Source organism: Bombus affinis, chromosome 5 (assembly GCF_024516045.1).
Source record: "Bombus affinis isolate iyBomAffi1 chromosome 5, iyBomAffi1.2, whole genome shotgun sequence".
Classification (NCBI taxonomy): Eukaryota; Metazoa; Arthropoda; class Insecta; order Hymenoptera; family Apidae; genus Bombus; species Bombus affinis.
Window position 1 is genome coordinate 12,082,124 of NC_066348.1, and position 19,114 is coordinate 12,101,237.

The 19,114-nt window shown below is 40.5% G+C and overlaps 1 protein-coding gene across 1 annotated transcript in view; it reads right to left on the reverse strand.

Moving 5' to 3' along the window:
* Positions 1-19,114, reverse strand: part of LOC126916706 (myb-like protein X) — a 38,162-nt gene that overhangs the window by 14,736 nt on the left and 4,312 nt on the right. Inside the window, exon 2 of the mRNA XM_050722762.1 lies at positions 13,774-18,567. Within this exon, the coding sequence (XP_050578719.1) occupies positions 13,774-17,168 (3,395 nt within the window). The 5' untranslated portion in view covers positions 17,169-18,567. The remainder of the gene's footprint in view (positions 1-13,773; positions 18,568-19,114) is intronic.

Below are 19,114 nucleotides of genomic sequence, written 5' to 3' on the forward strand. Positions count from 1 at the left end.
ACTTGGCACTTATAACATCATTTAGCACCTCGTATTAATCTTCCTCTGATCTATCAACGTATCCGAAGTACATTACGTTCGCGCAATTACCTCGAAGTAAGTAATTGTATTACTTAAGTCTATCATTTCGGTTTCTTCTTTTCGTCGGTCATCTCCTTTTTTTTTTTTTTTTGTCAGGTGAGATGGAAAAATAACGAGTATACTTTATTAACTGTCATCGAACGACGAGTTTTACGATCGAAGCATTCGTCGTTATTCGATTAAATGCGCTTCTCGTAAATGCGATAACATTAACCGTAATCTGCTTTGAAAACGTTTTCATATGATTTACGAACGTCAATTATGTGAAATAAGGAAAGAGTTTTATCAAGCCTTAACTAAAAATAGCAAAGTCGTTGGCTATCGAATCGAAAATCGAACGATGATTGTATTAAGCGGAATAATAAATTGCAATGTCGAAAGAAGCGGTGGTCACGGCGGAAAATTAAAGAGCAGACCGCTGTGAATTCGAATACCTTTTGCTCGGCAGCTATGACTTTTCTGACAGCTAAAATGAGGAAATAACTGGTAAGCATTATTAACTGATGCCAAATGACAAGCCTTATGATCGAAGCATTATTCGTTATTCGCTATACTCGTCCCTTAAATTATTAAATACGACAGTAACGATCGCAGCAATCGATTCGCGAACGCCAATTATGTACATGAAATGGGAAAAGAATTTTATCACATGCTAATTAAAAATAACATGATCCTTGTTTTGTGTTTCAACGAGAACGATGACCTTCTTTACGGACTGATGCGAATTGCAATATGGAAAAACTCGGCGGCAACGGTGGAAAATTAAAGAACAGACCACTGTGAATCCATAGCCGGCGACACTTAGGAATAAAAGTGCCATCGTAAAAAAGGAGTGTTTCCTTAGTTTCGCGTGGGTGAAAATTTTTGAGTGCTGCGCTACTACGCCCGTCAGACGTACGGCTGTTAGTAGTAGCTCGAAGAGTACCGGTACTCCGGTCGTAACGACTCTTCGAAACGTGGAGGATCGATCGAGGTGCCGGTGGTCCGCACGTGCGCAGAACATCGCTCCTCTCTCCCTTTTTCGCTTCTAGATTTTCCCTTTCTCCCCTTATTACTTTCCTTTTCTCTATCTTTATCACAATTCTCATTCCCCCTTGTTTTCCATCTTGCACTTTTTCATCTCCTCTTCTTTATCGTTCTCCTAGTTTCATTTACCCTCTGCCTCTAGTTTTTCCTCTATCCCTCCGTGTCATTACCTATTCCCTTTCACGCTGTCTCTTTCGTCCTCTGTCGCTCTCCTTCCACCGCGTTCTACATCGTATCAAGGTAAATCCACCCTCTGCCCGCCTCCACGTATATCACCACCCACGCACCTATGTGTACCAAGTAGTGGTACGCGTGTGCAAACGAGCACGCAACTGCGTGTGCATGTAGAAAATTTAATGCACGAGCCGGTCTGGTTACGCGTATATGCGTACGTAGTATGTACAACCAGCTAGCGATGGGATCAAGCGTGACTTAAATTTTATCGACGTTATCCGGCCACTTTTGCTCTGTGATCAACCACACGCGTGCATTTACATGTATTTACCTTACGAATGTACATACACGTGCACACAAGTATTATTAAATAGTAGCCTATAAGCATTATTAAATATACCTACTCGTTGCATTTATTCAAAAACTTTAGTAAATTCTTTGACTTTGTCGCGTTCACAGAATTAGGCACACAAATTTTGTATATTTTGCCCTTGGGAATATTACCGTATAAATTGTAATATTTAATTTTTGCAAGATACATATCGTATTTACTAAAAAATTTAGTAATGTAATTACTATTAAGTTACGTTGTGTACTTAACGTTAATTAAATTACATTAATCATTCGTTAGTTATACACTTACATTATTTATTTCAGTTATTTAGTCAAGTATTTCATGTTATATGCTACGTATGACGCGAATGATATAAATGAATGATTATGATTCATCATAAAATAACTAGAAAATAAAAGCAGCCAAGAGCATACGATTTTTACGAAATAACATCAGATGTCGTAATACTTATGGCCAGCAGTGTACTCATCTACATAGTTGACGCACATTGACGCTGAGGTGCGTATGTACAAAGCGAGCTACTAAATGTTTTCACTGTGCCACGCTCGCAAATGCATAATATGCCGCGAACGCGAAATCGAATAACTCACGCGACACGTCTTTGCGCACGTGTCATCCGTTCGTCGACCCTCTTCCTGGAATACACGCGTGTACGCTTCTTTTTACGTCTGATTTTGATAGAGAAAAAGAGACCGAGAGACTAAAAACCCTCTCGGGGTTGATGGCGTTGGATGGTGGCCGCACCACAGTACAGGCATTTGTATTTTCCAAATCATTTGACCTTCGTACGCACATATGTCTCTGGTGGACATTGAACCTTCTCGCTAGGTACTCCTGTCGTCCAGATATCATCGCGATAAGAGAATTTCATGGATTCTACAAATGTTTTCGTCCGAACATTCGCACGAAGGGTTTGCTTGAAAAATTATTTGCAAGCTTAGCGAGTAACGAATCGATATTTGTACGAATGCATCGACATTTTATGGGGTTGTTAACGTAGCTGATGCGCGACGTAATAGCAGTGGCGAGGGAAAAATGATACTACAGCGATGTACCGTATAAATTGAAAGAATAAAAAACAAGGAACTAAAGCTGATTTCTCCAATTTGGCGAGTTTTCAATTTTAGAAACTCTATGTTTTCACAGTAGAAACGTTAAATATCGACATATCTCTTATTTATGAAGAAAGTTGTTGAAAAATTTGACACGGTAGAAGAACGGAACAATGTCATAAATAATGAATTACAAATTTTTCTGAAAATAACAAGTAACTAACGGACTCGTTTCTCGTCAAAAGAGAGGGATACCGAGCGCGAAAAGCTTTATCAAATAAAACATCAAATGAATTCCATTCTTTATAAATTATAATGGAAGCGAAGTACACGATGCGTGAACGCAACACTATTAACGTAATTGGTGTAAAGGCATCTGTCGTTTCTGCTTCATAAAATGTAACACAATAGACTGTCAGAGTAATTAAGTTTTGTATCTAGAGCCTGAAGAATGGAACTAACATGATTAATAAAAATGTATATACTTCGTATTTCATATCATAAAATCGCAATATTTAGTTTCGATATACCAGTGACCCCGTTTAAATAAATGGTTATCCAGGTATTAAAAAAAAAAAAAAAAAAAAAAAAAAAGAAGAACGAAATACGATTTAATTTTTATTAATTTAACCTTCGTTGCCTTACTTGGCATTTAAAACACGTAGTTCCATATCATTCTGTATTTTTCCTATTTTTTCTCAATGTAAAACATCCTAATGCTAAAAGCACGATTCAAGTTGTGTCGCGCAAACAGCCATTTATTCTTCCAGAATTTAAGATCGTTGTTATGTAACATATTCTTGTACGAAAATAAATAGGTTCGCGCAGCCGTGACTTCGCATAAATTTACGAATTTTTCGCACGTTTGTACGAATGAATTGACAATGCCGAGCGAATATCCGTTGTTTCGTTTTATACGTGTCACGAACGAAAGGGAGGAAACATTCGTGAAAAGGGAGCCACGTGGCGATACTAGTGACACGTGCTTTGTTCGAACGTGGTCGTTCCTCGACCTTCATACCAATGTGTCAGAAGTGAAACAGGTCCAAAATTAACTTGATTCGTGTTATTCATGAATTCACGGCGATATTTCTTAAACAAACATCTTAAACGCTTATTTACTAGGTCTTCCAGAATACTTCTATCGCGTTTGTTACGCTGCTTTGTATTTTTGAGAGTACACATTTCGTTTGTTAGCTTTCTAACATTATTTTTACGGCTGAGAAAATACTTTACATTTCTCTAAAAACGTCATTTCTTTCGCAATTTTAAGCCATATGAACCTAAAGATATTTTCTCTCGTACCTCCTATCGTTGTAATATCGCGAAAATTAAAAATCTATTTCAACGTTTTCCATTTGTAACAATCCCTTTTCCGTACAATGTTTACACTTTGTCATTGAGCTTCAATATTATTTTTGCTTTTAGCAAATACCGAATAAACATTAGCGAGATGAAAATTTCCTACCAGCATGAAAATATAAAGTGACGAATAGAGAGGTGAAAATGAATGGATGGAAATACGAGAGAAATTTCTCTGTATCTTATAACGATACGATCAAATTTCATTTCAAACGCGAAACTTTACGATTACTATACGTTTCCTATCCCGTAGAATGTATATATCTCCGATATAAAATAATATGAAATATGAAATTTTACTCTGCCAGAGATAAAGTTGCTTTATCATTTTTCAAAGTGTACAATTCCGATATTTAATTTAATACCTTTGTCTTTGACGTGATATATTTCATGCAAGTTTAACATTTTTCACTGATATACAACTTTTAGAAATAAATCGTAATGAGCATTCGCGAAGCTGTTTCGATAGAATATGAAATTACTTGAGTAATGACTTAGGTCGATGCCAAGGGATTGTAATAAAACAATGCACGCACGCGCGTGTAATTTCTAGATCGATAAGTGTTCTTGAACGGTATATTACAGGTATTTAAAACCTGAGAAGTGGATTGGAGCATTGACCAGGGTCTATGAACTGAACGTGCTGAACAGAATCCACCCACCTAACTGCAGGAACACATTGTCTATACAGCTAGTATATCATACGAACATCGATCCGTGAGAGCGGTCTCATGGCTCCCAGCAAAGTACAAATCTCTACGCCCTAAAACGACTGCCACGTGTTACACTGTGTTCTGTTTTTCCTCAGCCCTATGTCGCTACAAATACCACGAAATTTAATCCCATTCGAGGGATTAATCGATCGGATTAATTCGAGACAATCGTGTTAAGAAGTAGCGTAAAGAAAAATTGATAAACTCGTGGATATCGAAAGTAGAAAATTAAATTCGAATAATTTCACGATGATTTAAAACGAAAAGTAACATATGTGTACAGGCTGTGGTGTTACTTTACAACTTTCCCATCTTGAGTCGCTTATTTGCTATTTACAATTGTTTAAGGAAATATTAGTTAAAGATGTCAGTTAGATTTTTCCAAATAAAAAAAAGGAACAGAAAAAATAACAAAAATTAATCATATCGGAAATTGCTATAAACTAGTCGTTAGAATTTTCTAGAGCCGCTTTACTCATTCTTCGCGGCAAGTATATTCCTGAGAACATCGATAATAATAAAACCACTCGAACGGTTGCAGCGGTTTAACGATAATGTAAAAGAATCAAGATCGAAGCTCGAACGGGACGGATAAATTCATAATTTCTTAAAGCGGCCTAAGTGGCGGTTCCAGAAATAGATTCGAGCGTCCTGAATGCCAATGGCGTAATTAAAACTAGATCGTGCACTTTCTTGCGACCACTGACCGAGATTCGCGTTCACAGTCGCCCGCACCTTCTGTAATTCGAGTGTCTTCTTGTAATCCTCGTATGCTTTTAAACCAACTTCAGGTGTCCCCGCCCTCTGCTGTCCTCGAGTCAGGTATCTCGAGTATCGACAAGTATCTCACGTATCTTGCGTAACTCGAGTATCATCTCGCTTCTCTTTGTAGGGTACGCTTTGCCCAGTAGTACACGCTGCCCGCTCAAGTAGTCCAGACAGCATTGCTACCAGCATTGCGTGCAACGCTTCACGCCTGTACTCCAGTTTTACTTACGTTCATGCAACGGTCACCTTGAAATTTTTTCCTAATCCGATTCGTAGAAGTAGCCGAGTTACGAGAAATAATGTGACTTACTTGACCCGAGATAAAAATGATGAGAAACGCGGTTATAAAAAGTATATTGCCAAGAATACGAGATTTTTTTAAATAAAATTAAGTAATAATAGAAGAAATAAAAATAAAAAACGCTTCTAGCAGCGTAAAGGTTTTATTTCGATCGAATTATAAGCGGGTGTTTGTAAATTTTTTCATTGTTTTAAAATAGTTGAACTCATTTTTGGAATTACACTTATTATGCGAATATTATGCAAAAGCTTTGCAAGTTATCTTTTTCCGATAAAGTCACTCGAGCAGACTATTTCACAAATATAAAACTCTTAGTAGAATAGTAGCAAACTCTTGGTTGCTACTATGTAATATGCTTGGTATATATTAACATATATTTTCCAACGTGTAATTAAAATTGAAATGCGAATGATGTATGTATTTACCTTGCCAAGATTATCGTACTTTACTATATGTAATATTCAGAGATAGTCAATGGAAAGACTATGTTTTCAAACGATAAAGAACTATTTTACATACTATTCAAATAACTACTTCATAATTAGCATTTAAGAACGACTGCAAGCTGGTTTGTGAAAATTCGATATTACGTAAATTCTTCTATCCGAAACATTCGTCGTTTTAACTTATCGTCCTGCTTTCGCTTTTTCACTATTTATTTGCATTTTACCTTGTACAATGCCAGGGTCATCTGACAAACTTATACATTATTTTAATCGGGAAGTATCCATATTTAATTGATTCAGTTCCCGATATATTCGAGCCATGAATTTTCGAAGAGACATAATTCAATTACAAGGACAGCAAAGAACGTTGAATTTCATCGATCGAGGAGGCACGAGACGTTTTCGAACCGATTCCTCCGAAGCGGCTATGTCGTTCGTACTCATCGATCCGTTTCTAAAGGGGCGTTCACATCGGTGATTTGAACGAGCAGAAACGGAGCACCGAACAAGTCGTTTCCTTCTACCTCTAAGACCGACATAAAGTAGACAGCGCATTTTTATGAAAATTCATATATTTGAGAACATAATAAAAAAAAGTAGAAGCTCGATAGAAAATTGTTTTACCTACTTAATAATATAAAAAGCGCTATACTTTGGGTATTTTATATATTTTTCTAGATCACGCGCGTTCCTCGCAACTTCCCGCTTCCAAACTTCCAATAAATTCAGAAAAATCTGCAATCCGGACGTAAGACATGCCCTGATCAGGATTACCGCGAATGTTTATAAAGCCCGTATTTTACGAGCGTTATTAGCAAGCAGGATGGTACGAATTGCGGCGACTGTCGGTGGTTTTACCGTAAATATAGAGGGAGGCGAAGGACAGCCAAAAGAGAAAAGATGGAGGAGACAAAGAGAGGAAAAGAAAGAGGAAGCGCGCTACGAAATGGTGGAGGGAAAGGAAACCAATTAGAAATATAAGAAAAAAAGTGAAAAACTCGGTGGAAAGGGATTGAATAAGAGGTGGGGAAACGAAGGGTTGAAAAAGAAGAATTTCAAGAGGCACGGATAAACGGAGAAGGAGAGAACCAGAGGACGGAGAAAAACAAGAGACGAATATAGAGATCGAGATGAAGAGAAAGATAGAGACAAGTTCCTACTATCCTTGTCGTTTTATCCCTCTCCTCCGCCTCCTGAACCCCGTGGCAGAAACGTGGGCGTGGACGTAGGCGAGGTAAGCCTTCAGGGCCGGCGAACATCGACCGATCCAACTGGACGCATCGTAAATCGTGACCAGCCTCGTGATTCTCCAACAACAATGATAGACACATCCATATACGACTTTTTATTGGACAATTTTCGAATGTTGCGTCAGTCGAATCGAAAAAAAAAAGAACACGACCCTGTCGACGTTAGGAGATGCAGCGAATTGTATAATTAAGGTAGCTTCTGGGAAACGAAGTAGTACAAGTCAGTGCTTTGGGCGTGTAATTTTGGCTTAACGTATTCCTTCGATTAATAAAGAATCATCGTCTGAATATCGATATTCGAGATGCTTAATTCTATTTAATAGACTCGAATGATGTTAATTGTATTCTTTTCTTTTTTTTTAATCGTCGATTTGTATAATTTCATCGACCTAACAAAATACGAAGAAATAAACGCGATTCCATTAAAAGTTATTTCTCATTACAAACGGAAAGAAAGCAAAACTAATTGACGAGCAAATATCGAAGATAAATCAAAGAGATAAACAAGATGAGTAATGTAAAAAAAAAAAAAAAGGAATTAAGAGAAAAATGATCAATTATCTGGCAGGAATACGTCCGTAATAGAGAAAATGCCGCGAAAATGTAATCGGATGACATTGATAATTTGCCACTCGATTGCGACCGGGAAAAAAAAGTGACGGACGTTTTTATCGGTAATACGTTTTAAGCGATGCAAGAACGAGGCGAGGTAAAACGCAAATCGAGCTATCCACGATCAGTGTCGTCGAAAAAACAAGCGTTCCTGGCGTCTAGGCATTGGAGAATGCCAAACACCAGCAAAACGTTAAAACGAGCTTTGATTTTAATTTCCTGCATTCTCCCTCGTTGTTGGCCCGCGGCTTTCGAATTCCCGTTCGTACGATCGATGAACGTTCGTGTCGTCACATGAGAACCCTCCTTTAATACCTCTCCCTCTCATTAAAGCCGTCCGCTCAACGCACGCGGAGAGTAGCATCCTAATGCTATTTACACAAGTGCTCCGCCGGAGCGAAAGGGCGTTCGAAACTGTTCCTCCGCGTTGTGACGCCGTGCCAGCGTGTTACAATAAAATATCCATTTGCTTTGAGCCGTATCTAACCGCCGTTAACTGTAAAACGTATATTCGATTCGACGGGCTTAACGTCTCTTTAGTCTCGTACACGCGAACCCGTGTTTCGTTAGCTCATAATCAGATGTACTCCGACGATTCGATGGCTCGAACAAGATAAGTGGAATTAAGTTTGATCGTTCGAGTCATCGAGAAATTCGGCTTGTTCGTATCGTTCGATAATAGATAGGAGAAGTACGGACGGATCGAAAAGTTCGAGTTAAGTTCGATCGTTCGAATCATCGGGAAATTCGAATTGTTCATGAAAGTATGGAAAAATTGAAGTATAAATTAAAGTCGAGCAGCCAAGTGCTTTCACTCGAATTAGCTGCGTTGCGATTTTTTTTTTTTTAGACCTAACTTCGCTTACGAATCGACACAGAAAAAGATAAAGATATTTATAGCGTAACATCGTATGATGTTACGGAGACATATTTAAATTTATTTTTATACATTACTAAAAAAATAGACAGTATATGCCAATATGCAAAGATATGCAAAACACGATCTATTCGTTACTGACAAATATTAAATAACGTTTTTGTATTTGAAAATTATATTTTTAATACGTTATCCAACCTTGTGCACCAACAGCATTCAGGTTTGATGATAATTACGGTTATAATTATAACCTTCACGGTTATTAAATCGATTAACTAATTATACATGTGATGGTGAATTGCAACGATTTAAAGAAAGATGTACATGCGATTTGTTAAAATTGCGTAGTATTTGTATTATATATCTGATATATTATGCGTATATGTTAATTTCCCTTCGATATAAACTGATTACGTTGAAGAGAGCTATTCGATTTTAATACCATAACTACGTTCGACTTTTTGCATGAAACGAGATTGCCGTTTTAAATTAATTAATTAGTAACTAATACAAAGATGTTATTTCGCACTAATATCCTTGGTTATTTATTTCTTACGTAGTATTTGAATCTCAAGTAAAAGTTTCTGCCAGCCGTGAATCCTATTATTATCCCGACAATGAAGGTAATTTTAATGAGTACGTTATAATAGGAAGTAACGGAAACAATGGGAAGAATCGAGAGAGGTAATGACTTATACGAATAACGACGTTTCTATAGAAATAAAGTAAGAACTTGGAAACTGGAAAATTATTTTCGTTAAACTTTCATTAACGTTCTGGCCGCTACGCGATTGCTTTCATAAAGAACCAAACACGCAGCGTTCTATTATTTCTCAAGCGCATTTAAGAAGAAACCATATTAATCTCTCGTTTAAAGTTGATTATTTTTTTCACAACGACTACTAATAATTCGCATTTCTGTATCGTATAAATACTTTCCAACGTACACGTTTTCGTAAGATCAGCGAAACACATAAGTTTCAAGTAATCGCGGTGAAACCGATCTATGAGCGAAAGGAATATACTGAAATAGTTCGAGATTCCAAGGTTTAACCCGATACTATTTTACTTCGAGGAAAACACAATAGGTACGTCACAGATATCTTTATCAATCCTTCGAGGCAGGACCGAAGACTATGAATTTGAAATATCTGCTTGCGCAACAGTTTCGTCGCAAAACGTAGACAAGGAGCGTAGGACAAAACTCGGAGCCACGACCCACTTTCGTGCCGTGCCAATTGCCGATCGTGGCACACACAGTCCTAATTAGAGAAGTCTCGATCACCAATTAGAAGCCACGTGTTACAAGATCGGCCAACAGAATTCGACCACCTCGTGAGAAAATCGCTGTCCAGCTGGAAAAACGTTTCTCAATGCGTCTATCCAACGATTTCGTTTTTTTTTTTTTTTTCGTTCGTTTTCTTCGCGATAACCTTCTATCATTGATCATTCTGTTGCAAAGATTCGAAATCGTCCTCCGTGAAAACTCATATGGCAGACGTTCAACAACGAATAAATTATGACAGGCCGAGTGTTCGATCCACATTGGTCTCGATATTCTCGCTAAGATTAAATGCTAGAAAGTTCAGGAATTCGGACTCTTCGTCATGGAACGAATGTTCTAATCTAAGTGATCGAATGACTCCCCTTCACCAATTATTCCGGAATTCTAACCTAAATCGCGCAAATTCTCTCACACGCATGTGAAAACGTGGATCGAATAAGAAAAACGAAAAAATTATTTTTCGCGACGCCGATTTCCACGCGGCAAATATTTTTCCCCATTAATCCCATTCTCGGTTTTATACAGCCGTGAATGTTATTTACGCGTCATAAATAAATGAAATTACCGCGTATCAAACTAGTTTTAGTTTTAGTCTCTTGCTATTTCTTCCTGTCAGGATGAAAAAGTTATGTGACAACTATCGGATAAAAGCAACTTACAAAGAAATTTTACAGTTTATAAATGTTTCATTGCTGGCGATAAAATAGATTTAACTCTTCGAAAGTGAGAATTTCACGACTCGAAGGCGGTCCACGCTTTCTTCCCGACAAATATAAATATTCCGCAGTAACAAATCGAAATATAAGGAATCTACAGAATTGTTTAGTGAAAATCATTTCAAACACAACTTCGAATTCGTATAATATTCGCCGGAGAATTTATTATTGCCACTACACTTTTATTCTTCTATCGCGTCTCTACTTTGTATTCTTTTTATATTCCGTTGCTTTACTCCCTTGTAAATAACCAGAAGCTTTCTCAAATCTACTTCATTCAATTACTAAAGTAAAATTGGAGCATCAGACAGATCCGCCTCAATTTCGAAACGTAAAGAAAGTTTAACAGAAGTAGAGATTATACCTTCGTGCATAATTTACTAGAGAGAGAAATAGAGAAAGAGAGAGAGAGAGAGGGAGATATGATCGTATCTTAGACAGCGTTAAGATATAATCTAAACTCGAGATTTTTATGATATTTACAAGAAGCGTGGAAGCAAATCGCGGAACCTTGTCGAATGTTGTTAATTGGTAGCAAGAGGAAGCGCATCGATCATGCTCGCGTCTCTCTACGTAGGAGGTAGCGCAGAAGTTTACCACGTTCGATCTCGTTTAAATATTTAACGGCGGTCATGTATGCACGTCGATCGGCTCGTTATAACCGGACTGACAGACCGGAGGTGGAGCCTGCAAGATACAGTCGCTATCGTTCGCTCGGTATTAAAATGCAAATGATCGCACTATCACCGATCCGTTCTTAGTATCAGTGTGTTACCTCCGCCGTCGCGGACTCGCAAAATACCCTGACTCCATCTCCTTTCCCGTTCTGTATGCATAAAGTATCGTCGTACGCCGCACACCGTACACCTTTCCACGTATCGATACGTATAGAAATTTAATTGTCCAACCACGATTACCATTAAGTACATAGATCGAAATTTAATTGTTCTCGGAGCAATAGCCATCAAACGACCCGAGTGAACTATAGGATGGAACAGTGAAAGTGACAAGGGCAAGATGTTGTTACGTTAAACGCTTCGATAGTTGCTCCTTTATGACCCGTTTCGTTGATTAATATAGTCCACTTACCAACGCCAAACGACGAAAAACTAATCGGTACCAGTTATGCGATTATTGATTTTCTCCAGCTATAGGACAGTCGCGATAACATATTACGATATGTAATACGTAATATAAAAAAGAATTCTTCTAAGTTCATTAAAACCTACTACCGTTAATTGAATAATACCGAGATTGCAAGATGTTGATGGTTAATTATTGATTTACCACGACACGCTCTCTCGACCGGTGTTGGCGTTAAAACTTCTATATAATACAAGATATTCAATAAATCGATTATTAATGAAAGTGCTTTCGAAGCTAGCTACTGGTTGGGTAATTGTGAATTCCGATGTCGCGTGGTATGCATGTTAAGTACATTTAATAGGTGTAATTTAATAATTTGCAATGATTAGGTCGAACCTTGTTACCTACGTCAGTAAATATAGGTAAAGACGGGATAAAGAAGTATAAAATACAATATCTAAACAGGTTCGTACCGGACGAGATATTCGACGAAATAAAATTTGAATCTAGATGACGATCTTTTAACGCACGAATTGAAAAGAACATGAATAATATTCGACGATAATCGACGATCTTTAGAAAGATCTATTTCTATGGCAAATTGTTGTTTAAAAAAAAAAAGTTCTTTTATTCGTTCTTTAACTCGTACTTTAATCGTAAAAATTCACTTTAACGAACAATACGTTTGCATCGATAACAACGGCGGCTCCAATTTCTTTTTTTTCGCTGGCAACATCGCGTCTGCGAGTTTGATTCTACATCTAAATGCAGATTGAAGTTGCAGTGAGAGGTTAATCCGTGGATTCTCAATTTTATATGCTTTTCGTGATGTTTCTTTTTTCTTTTCTACCCTTTCGTCCGCCTCTCTTTCGCATTAATTACAGTCGACGTCATAGAGACCAGACGGTGTTTCATTCCAACGTGTTTCATGTGATACTTCCCTCTCCTCGTGCAAAAGATAAATAAAATATAACCATGGATAATTATCTTTATCGAAGAAATAATACCTGACGGATAAAAGAGATCTAGTTGAAAAGCGATTCATTGGAGAACACGTAAGACAATGAACAACCGTACCTATATTCTATCTCGCTGAAATGGTTACCCGCATCTGTACGGCTGTTACAAGCGTACGTTTGCCACGATTAAAATGTTCCAATGCGGTTACATTTCATGCAGTCATTGGTCAAAAGACGCGTACTATCACAGAGAACCTTAGGACAAAGCGTTTGGCAAAATAAAAGTGACAGCTGCCGTTTCACTGTTCCGGGGTACGAGTTAATGCTTCTGACGTACGAATGTTCTTTCCCGTTCGAGTTGGATAAAATAAACGACGCTTCGTGATAATAGGATGCGCTTCAATTTCTTGCCACGAAACACGTTCTTATTAAGTCCCTTATCTATTCTATTTTAATGTCATATACATAAGTTATGTAAATGGACACTTGCGTCACCTGATTGAATTATTTCTTATTCTATGCCGTGGCTAATTATATATCACTGCGCGTCGAGCAAATTCTTCTGCTCGAACGAGCAAATATCTCGTATTCCCTGAATAACTAAACGTAAGGCTAATCTTTAATATAGAAATGTTCATATTCGCGTTAAAATCATGCTCCTCGTATTTTCCATATTGAATACAATAAAATATTAAACGAGTAAGAATTACCTGCCGAACAGAGGATGCCAAAGTTGCGACTCTTCGGGCGAATTGGCCGTGGAGCTGACTTCCGGTTCCTGTTTAAGTAATCCGCTCCGTACCCTGAGCAACGGGAGGTATGTGGTGGTTCTTCGACCACTGGAGAGATCGATCGGTGCCGGCATTAGCGTGCCGATTGGTTTGCAGCTGAGCTTGGGTCTCGTTTGCAACGCGTTTTTCGTTCCGTTGCTCGCGTGACCGGATCCTCTGTTAGTGCCGTTGTTGATTCTTGGATGCGACTGTCGTGACCTGCAGACCGGACCCTCGCCGTGATCGAGGACGTGCTGAAGATGAGCCAAGGATATCACCAATAAATCTGGATCCCTAAGAAGATCCGGCCTGGTTAACGCTTCTGGCAGTCTTAGTTCTGGCCTGGAGGCCAACAGTTTCGGAATTTCAGTGGCCGGAGCCGCTGCCAGACCCGGCAAATAGTCTCTCGGTACCAGAAGCGGATCCGGTATCAGATGTCCGGACGTCTCGATCAATTCTCTAAGCTGACTAGCAGGATCCAAAAGGTTGTCGGTGCTACTGGACGTGGCGCAAGCCTCCTCCATGGCATGCATTCGATGCTTTGCAGATGATTTTTGATAGGAACTCGATTGGTTCTTTTGCCTACCGATCGACCATTCGGCGGACATTGGTCTCTTGGGTGTGGCTCGATCCGTCACGAAGTACGTACTATGGATATCACCGCTGGACATTGGTCTACCAGAGTTCCTCATCTCCTGAGTGTGAACGTTCAATCGTTCCTGAAAGCTTCTGTTACCTTTCCTGTTTACGCTACTTCTCTCCATGTCCTTCGGATCGGCACGAATAGTAAGATGATCGCTGGGTATTTGATCGCAGCGATTCGAAATCTCTTTCTGCTTCTCGTAATCTCTGACCTCCAGCTGATTCGGCGACGACAAAATACCTTTCAAAGTTAGATCGTTCTTCGCGTCTTCCGAACAGGATACCGAACAAGGGGGACTAGGTAGCAATCTCTCGAGATACGCGGAAGAGGGTCTCCTGGAAGCCGGGGAACATGGAATTCCACTCGGCTGCGGTGAGACAACGGTGCCACGTGTCCGAAGTTCCTCGAGGACTTGCTCGTCGAAATGTTCTACATCCTGATACTTGCATTTAGCTTGAGCCTCGCTGTTTCTGCTCGAGCTGATCCAATGAGTCTGATTTTTTGTATTCTCCAGAGGAGTCTTCCGATCTTCCGAGTTTCCTATGTTTTGCCTGTGGAAGTAATCCCTATCGGACTCGTAAGCTAGCGAGTCGGCGGCTTTCTGTCGTCTAAGATCTTCCAATACTTGCGAATCGCAATCGTCTTCGTCCTCCTCCAAGTCTCTCTCGTTGTCGTCTTCCTCGTGAGGAAATCCGCCCGTCTTCGACTCACCCGAGTAAGCCTCGTTCTTGGGGAAATTCACGGTACTTTCCGGGGACTCGACGCGCGCTTTCATACTCGGAGAAGTCGAATGATTCGCGATTATTTGAGAATTTCGATATCGATAACTGGGTATGATAATGGACAAACCGGGAAGATTCTTCGGAGAAGTCGTGGTTCCTTGCGTTTCCGTTGCAGAGTCCGTGTTCTTCAACAATCTTTCGACGCACTCCGCTTGAGAATCGGGCGATCGACTCGACGACGACGACGACGCTTTCGACGCTGGTCTCGTCAACGACATGGCTATATTTTTCGTTATTTCCGGAGTGTGAGTTCTGGTAATAGAAACCGAAAGACCGGGTGTATTTCTCAGCGCATTCAAAATCTTCGAGCTATCGTTATAATCTATTTTCACTGGTTCACCGGGTTCGTCGGGTCGCTCGTCTTCCGCTTCCAATTGCACGCCGTCGACAGACATCATACTTTGCCATTTAGAATGAGAATTCGTTCTATACTTTGATCTATTTCCAAGGCCACCGTCCGCTTCGGCAATCTTGCACGATTTCGAGTCCGAACTGTTGTTCTTTATAGAAACGATGATGACATCGTTCTTCGTTTCGGGCTTCTTCTCTTCTTCGTTTTCGTAGTTGGTGAATATCTTCTCTTCGTGGATCTGTATTTTATCGCCGGCGAGATTGTCGTTCGTTTTAACGATATCTTCCAGCTGTTGATAGCTAGAAATCGCTTCGTTCCTCGATTGTTCTTTAACCTTACCCGATAATTCCGTGAGAACCGCTGCGTTAAAGTCTTTGATTTTACTCTCACTGGGTTTATTATGAAGATTCTCGTTGAGAACCTCGTACGTTTTCGTCGAGTCGACGGGCAAATCAGCACTAGGCGTATCGGTAGCTAGAACCGGCGAGGCCGTGACATCGATCATGTTCAATATGTCCTGAATGCCTGCCTTGTTCACGTGTTTTCTTTTTTCATTATCCACTGCTGGCTTCTCTTCGCCGGCGATAACATCATCCTCGCCCTGCCCCTTCTCGTCTTTTCCCCGTCTTTGAAGGACATTCTGATGAACGCCTTGAGGCAATTGAGAAAAATGTAGTTGTTCCAGTACTACTCGCGGTTGGAACAACTTATCTTTCTGCAGCCTTTCGAGATTGTTCCTTCCGTTGCAACTCGACGCATCTTTCTCGAACTTATTTCCCTCTTTTATCTCGTTTTCGTTCGCGTCTTCTTCATCGTTGTCCTCTTGCTCCTCGTCTTCATCCTCCTCCTCCTCCTCCTCTTCCTCCTCCTCGTCGTCGTCATCCTCCTCCTCCTCCTCCTCTTCTTCTTCGTCCTCCTCTTCTATGTCCGCCTCGTCGTCGTCATCGTCGGAACATGGTACTCTTTGTCGTTCCTCGTCCCAATTTTCTTTGATCTTTGCGTTATTCCGCATTTCGTCCAGAGGAAATCCGTAATCACGTCGATGTTTGCTCTTTCTACTAACCTCATCGTAACTTCTCTTTTTTCCAACATCGTCCTTGCCGACCAAACCGTTGGTTCGCCCGTTGGCTAGCTCGTTCGCGCAGATATGTCGAAGATTGAGCGTTGTATGTCCTGTCTGATTGTTGATGTCTTTTTCTTCGTTTGTGTCGGACGAATTCGAAGAGTTTGCGCTGCTCGTTTTCTGGGAGGTAACTCCCAAGGCAGTCGAGTACATATTGGACGCCGTTCTCGGTATCGAACGCCATCCTTGCGCCGTCTTCGTCAATTTGATACGATTCCTTTTGTCGTAGTCCTCGCATCTTACCTCGACGATTCTTTGCTCTCGCTGCGATGCCCAGAGAAAAATCGGATTCACTTTCGGCCGTTTCTCTTCCGGTTCATCCGAGGACCGTTCTTGCCGAATCTGCTTCTGATGCTTTTGATGATGGTGATGGTGATGATGATGATGACGTCTTTGTCGACGGGGCGCTGTGCCCCGTGCAGGGGCCCCGCTCATCACTCCATCCAACGAGCGGTTATTACTCTGCCACCCGTCCACCGAGACGACTTCTTCTGACAACCGTTCCTCTTCTTCCAATCGCGTTAAGTAACTTCTCGGCCCGCCGATCAACCAGAACGTGCTATCTAAAAGTAACTCTTAAAATATTCACTGTACATCGATATTTCTACATCAGTCGGCTCGCAAAGGATAGTTCTTTTATTCCCGATTACATCGCCCGATTGCTCGCTAAGCATACACTGTGATAACCTTATACTATGCAGCTCCATCGACTAAGTGATTAAGCGGTATCATGGGTGGCACGGATTCACCCTGATCAGGTTCGACTCACCCTGAAGTCAATTTCTCACCGTCCATCAACAAACAAGACAATTTCAAGCAAGCAACGATCGATCTTAAGGGCATTGACATTGTTGACCTAGCACTTCCGCGAACAAGATGCACCGGACACATAGGCCACGCTCTTGTCTTCCTCGACGTTTCCGTTGCCAGTGTTTGACCGCTTAATTTTATTCGCTTCTCCTCCGTTCTTTTTGTTGTACGTTTCGCGACAACGGAAACTTTCCGCCAGTTTTGATCCACACCGGACGTCGAACTGAAGATTCAAGGCTACACCGCCGATTATTATTATCTAAGATAAAAACACGACGGTATCGCGAAGGTGTCGAATCCACCGATGCCGGAGGTCGTCGACGTTCACTCGGCTATCGAACCGCGATATAGAGCAGGGCGAGCGAGAGCAGAGGATCAGCGAGCTCGTCGATTTTCATCGAGGTATCTACAACGTCGATTTGCATCGAGCTTGCGGCGTCGACTCCGTCGAGCTTACGGCTGGCAGCACTGAGTATGTTCGACCCATCGAGCTTCTCTTCAACTATTCGCTTCTCTCTTTCCACCGGCGTTATTCTCTCTATCTCTCTCTCCCTCCCTCCCCCTCTCTCTCTCTTTCTCTCTGTCGCTGCTTACACGGTGGTTGCGCCGGCCTTGTCGCACCCTAAATCTCTCTCCTCGAAATTCTTTAATCCTTTCCACTGTCCCGACTTCGCGACTTCAAGGTCCGTTTCCAACAAGCGCGTTCTCTTCCTTTCAGCTTTTTTCACGGGGTTCCTGCACGCATTCCTGCAACGACACCTTTATCCTTGACCGTGCACGAATCGTCGACGATGAAATCGTGGCTGACGAACAATTGTCATCGATGACATAACACTCAGAAGATTTATCCACCGGTTACATGTCGTTACGCGCGGAGTCACTGTCTGGGAGCTACTGTCGGTACCTCCTCGTTGCCTTCCACTTCGTCGCCGCCGCCCCCGCTCCACGGAATCGCGAGCCAGGACCGGATCTATCCGCGATGCCCTTGTCTTACTTCCTTCGTTTCTCCTCTTTCGTTTGCTTCCTTAAAAACAATTATTTCTACTTTTTTACGATTTACGCTTTAAGTCGTCGAAACTTGTGATTTCTATAGGAGAACTTTGAAAATACGGATCGTTGGAAGATTCGGTGAAAATAATTTGTTTGGCTACTTCTGAACGATGCGATAGATCTTATAACTCTAATGTTGGCTATTTTTGTCTATGTCAGTTACTTTGGTGCACCGAAAACTAATTGAAATTTTAGATTTGGATAAAGTCGTTGGTGAGAAATACGAAATTCAGTACGATACGTCCAGATGTTTTTATGTCATACGATTAAATTAAAAATAGTGCTATAATAATGTAAGCCAGTAATAAGTTTCCTCCAATTTGTTTTTTTTTCTTTGGTATCGTTAATGCGCTATATCGTTCGTCTATTAAATCATTTTAGTAATTAGGGACCATTTGATCGAGTTAAATTTAACATGCAAATTTTTTAAATAATTTCTGCACCAAAATAGACATTTTAATTTTATGCTTTGCAAGTGTGTAAGTGAATAAACGCGTCGCAAGTTATTTATAAAGTAAAGT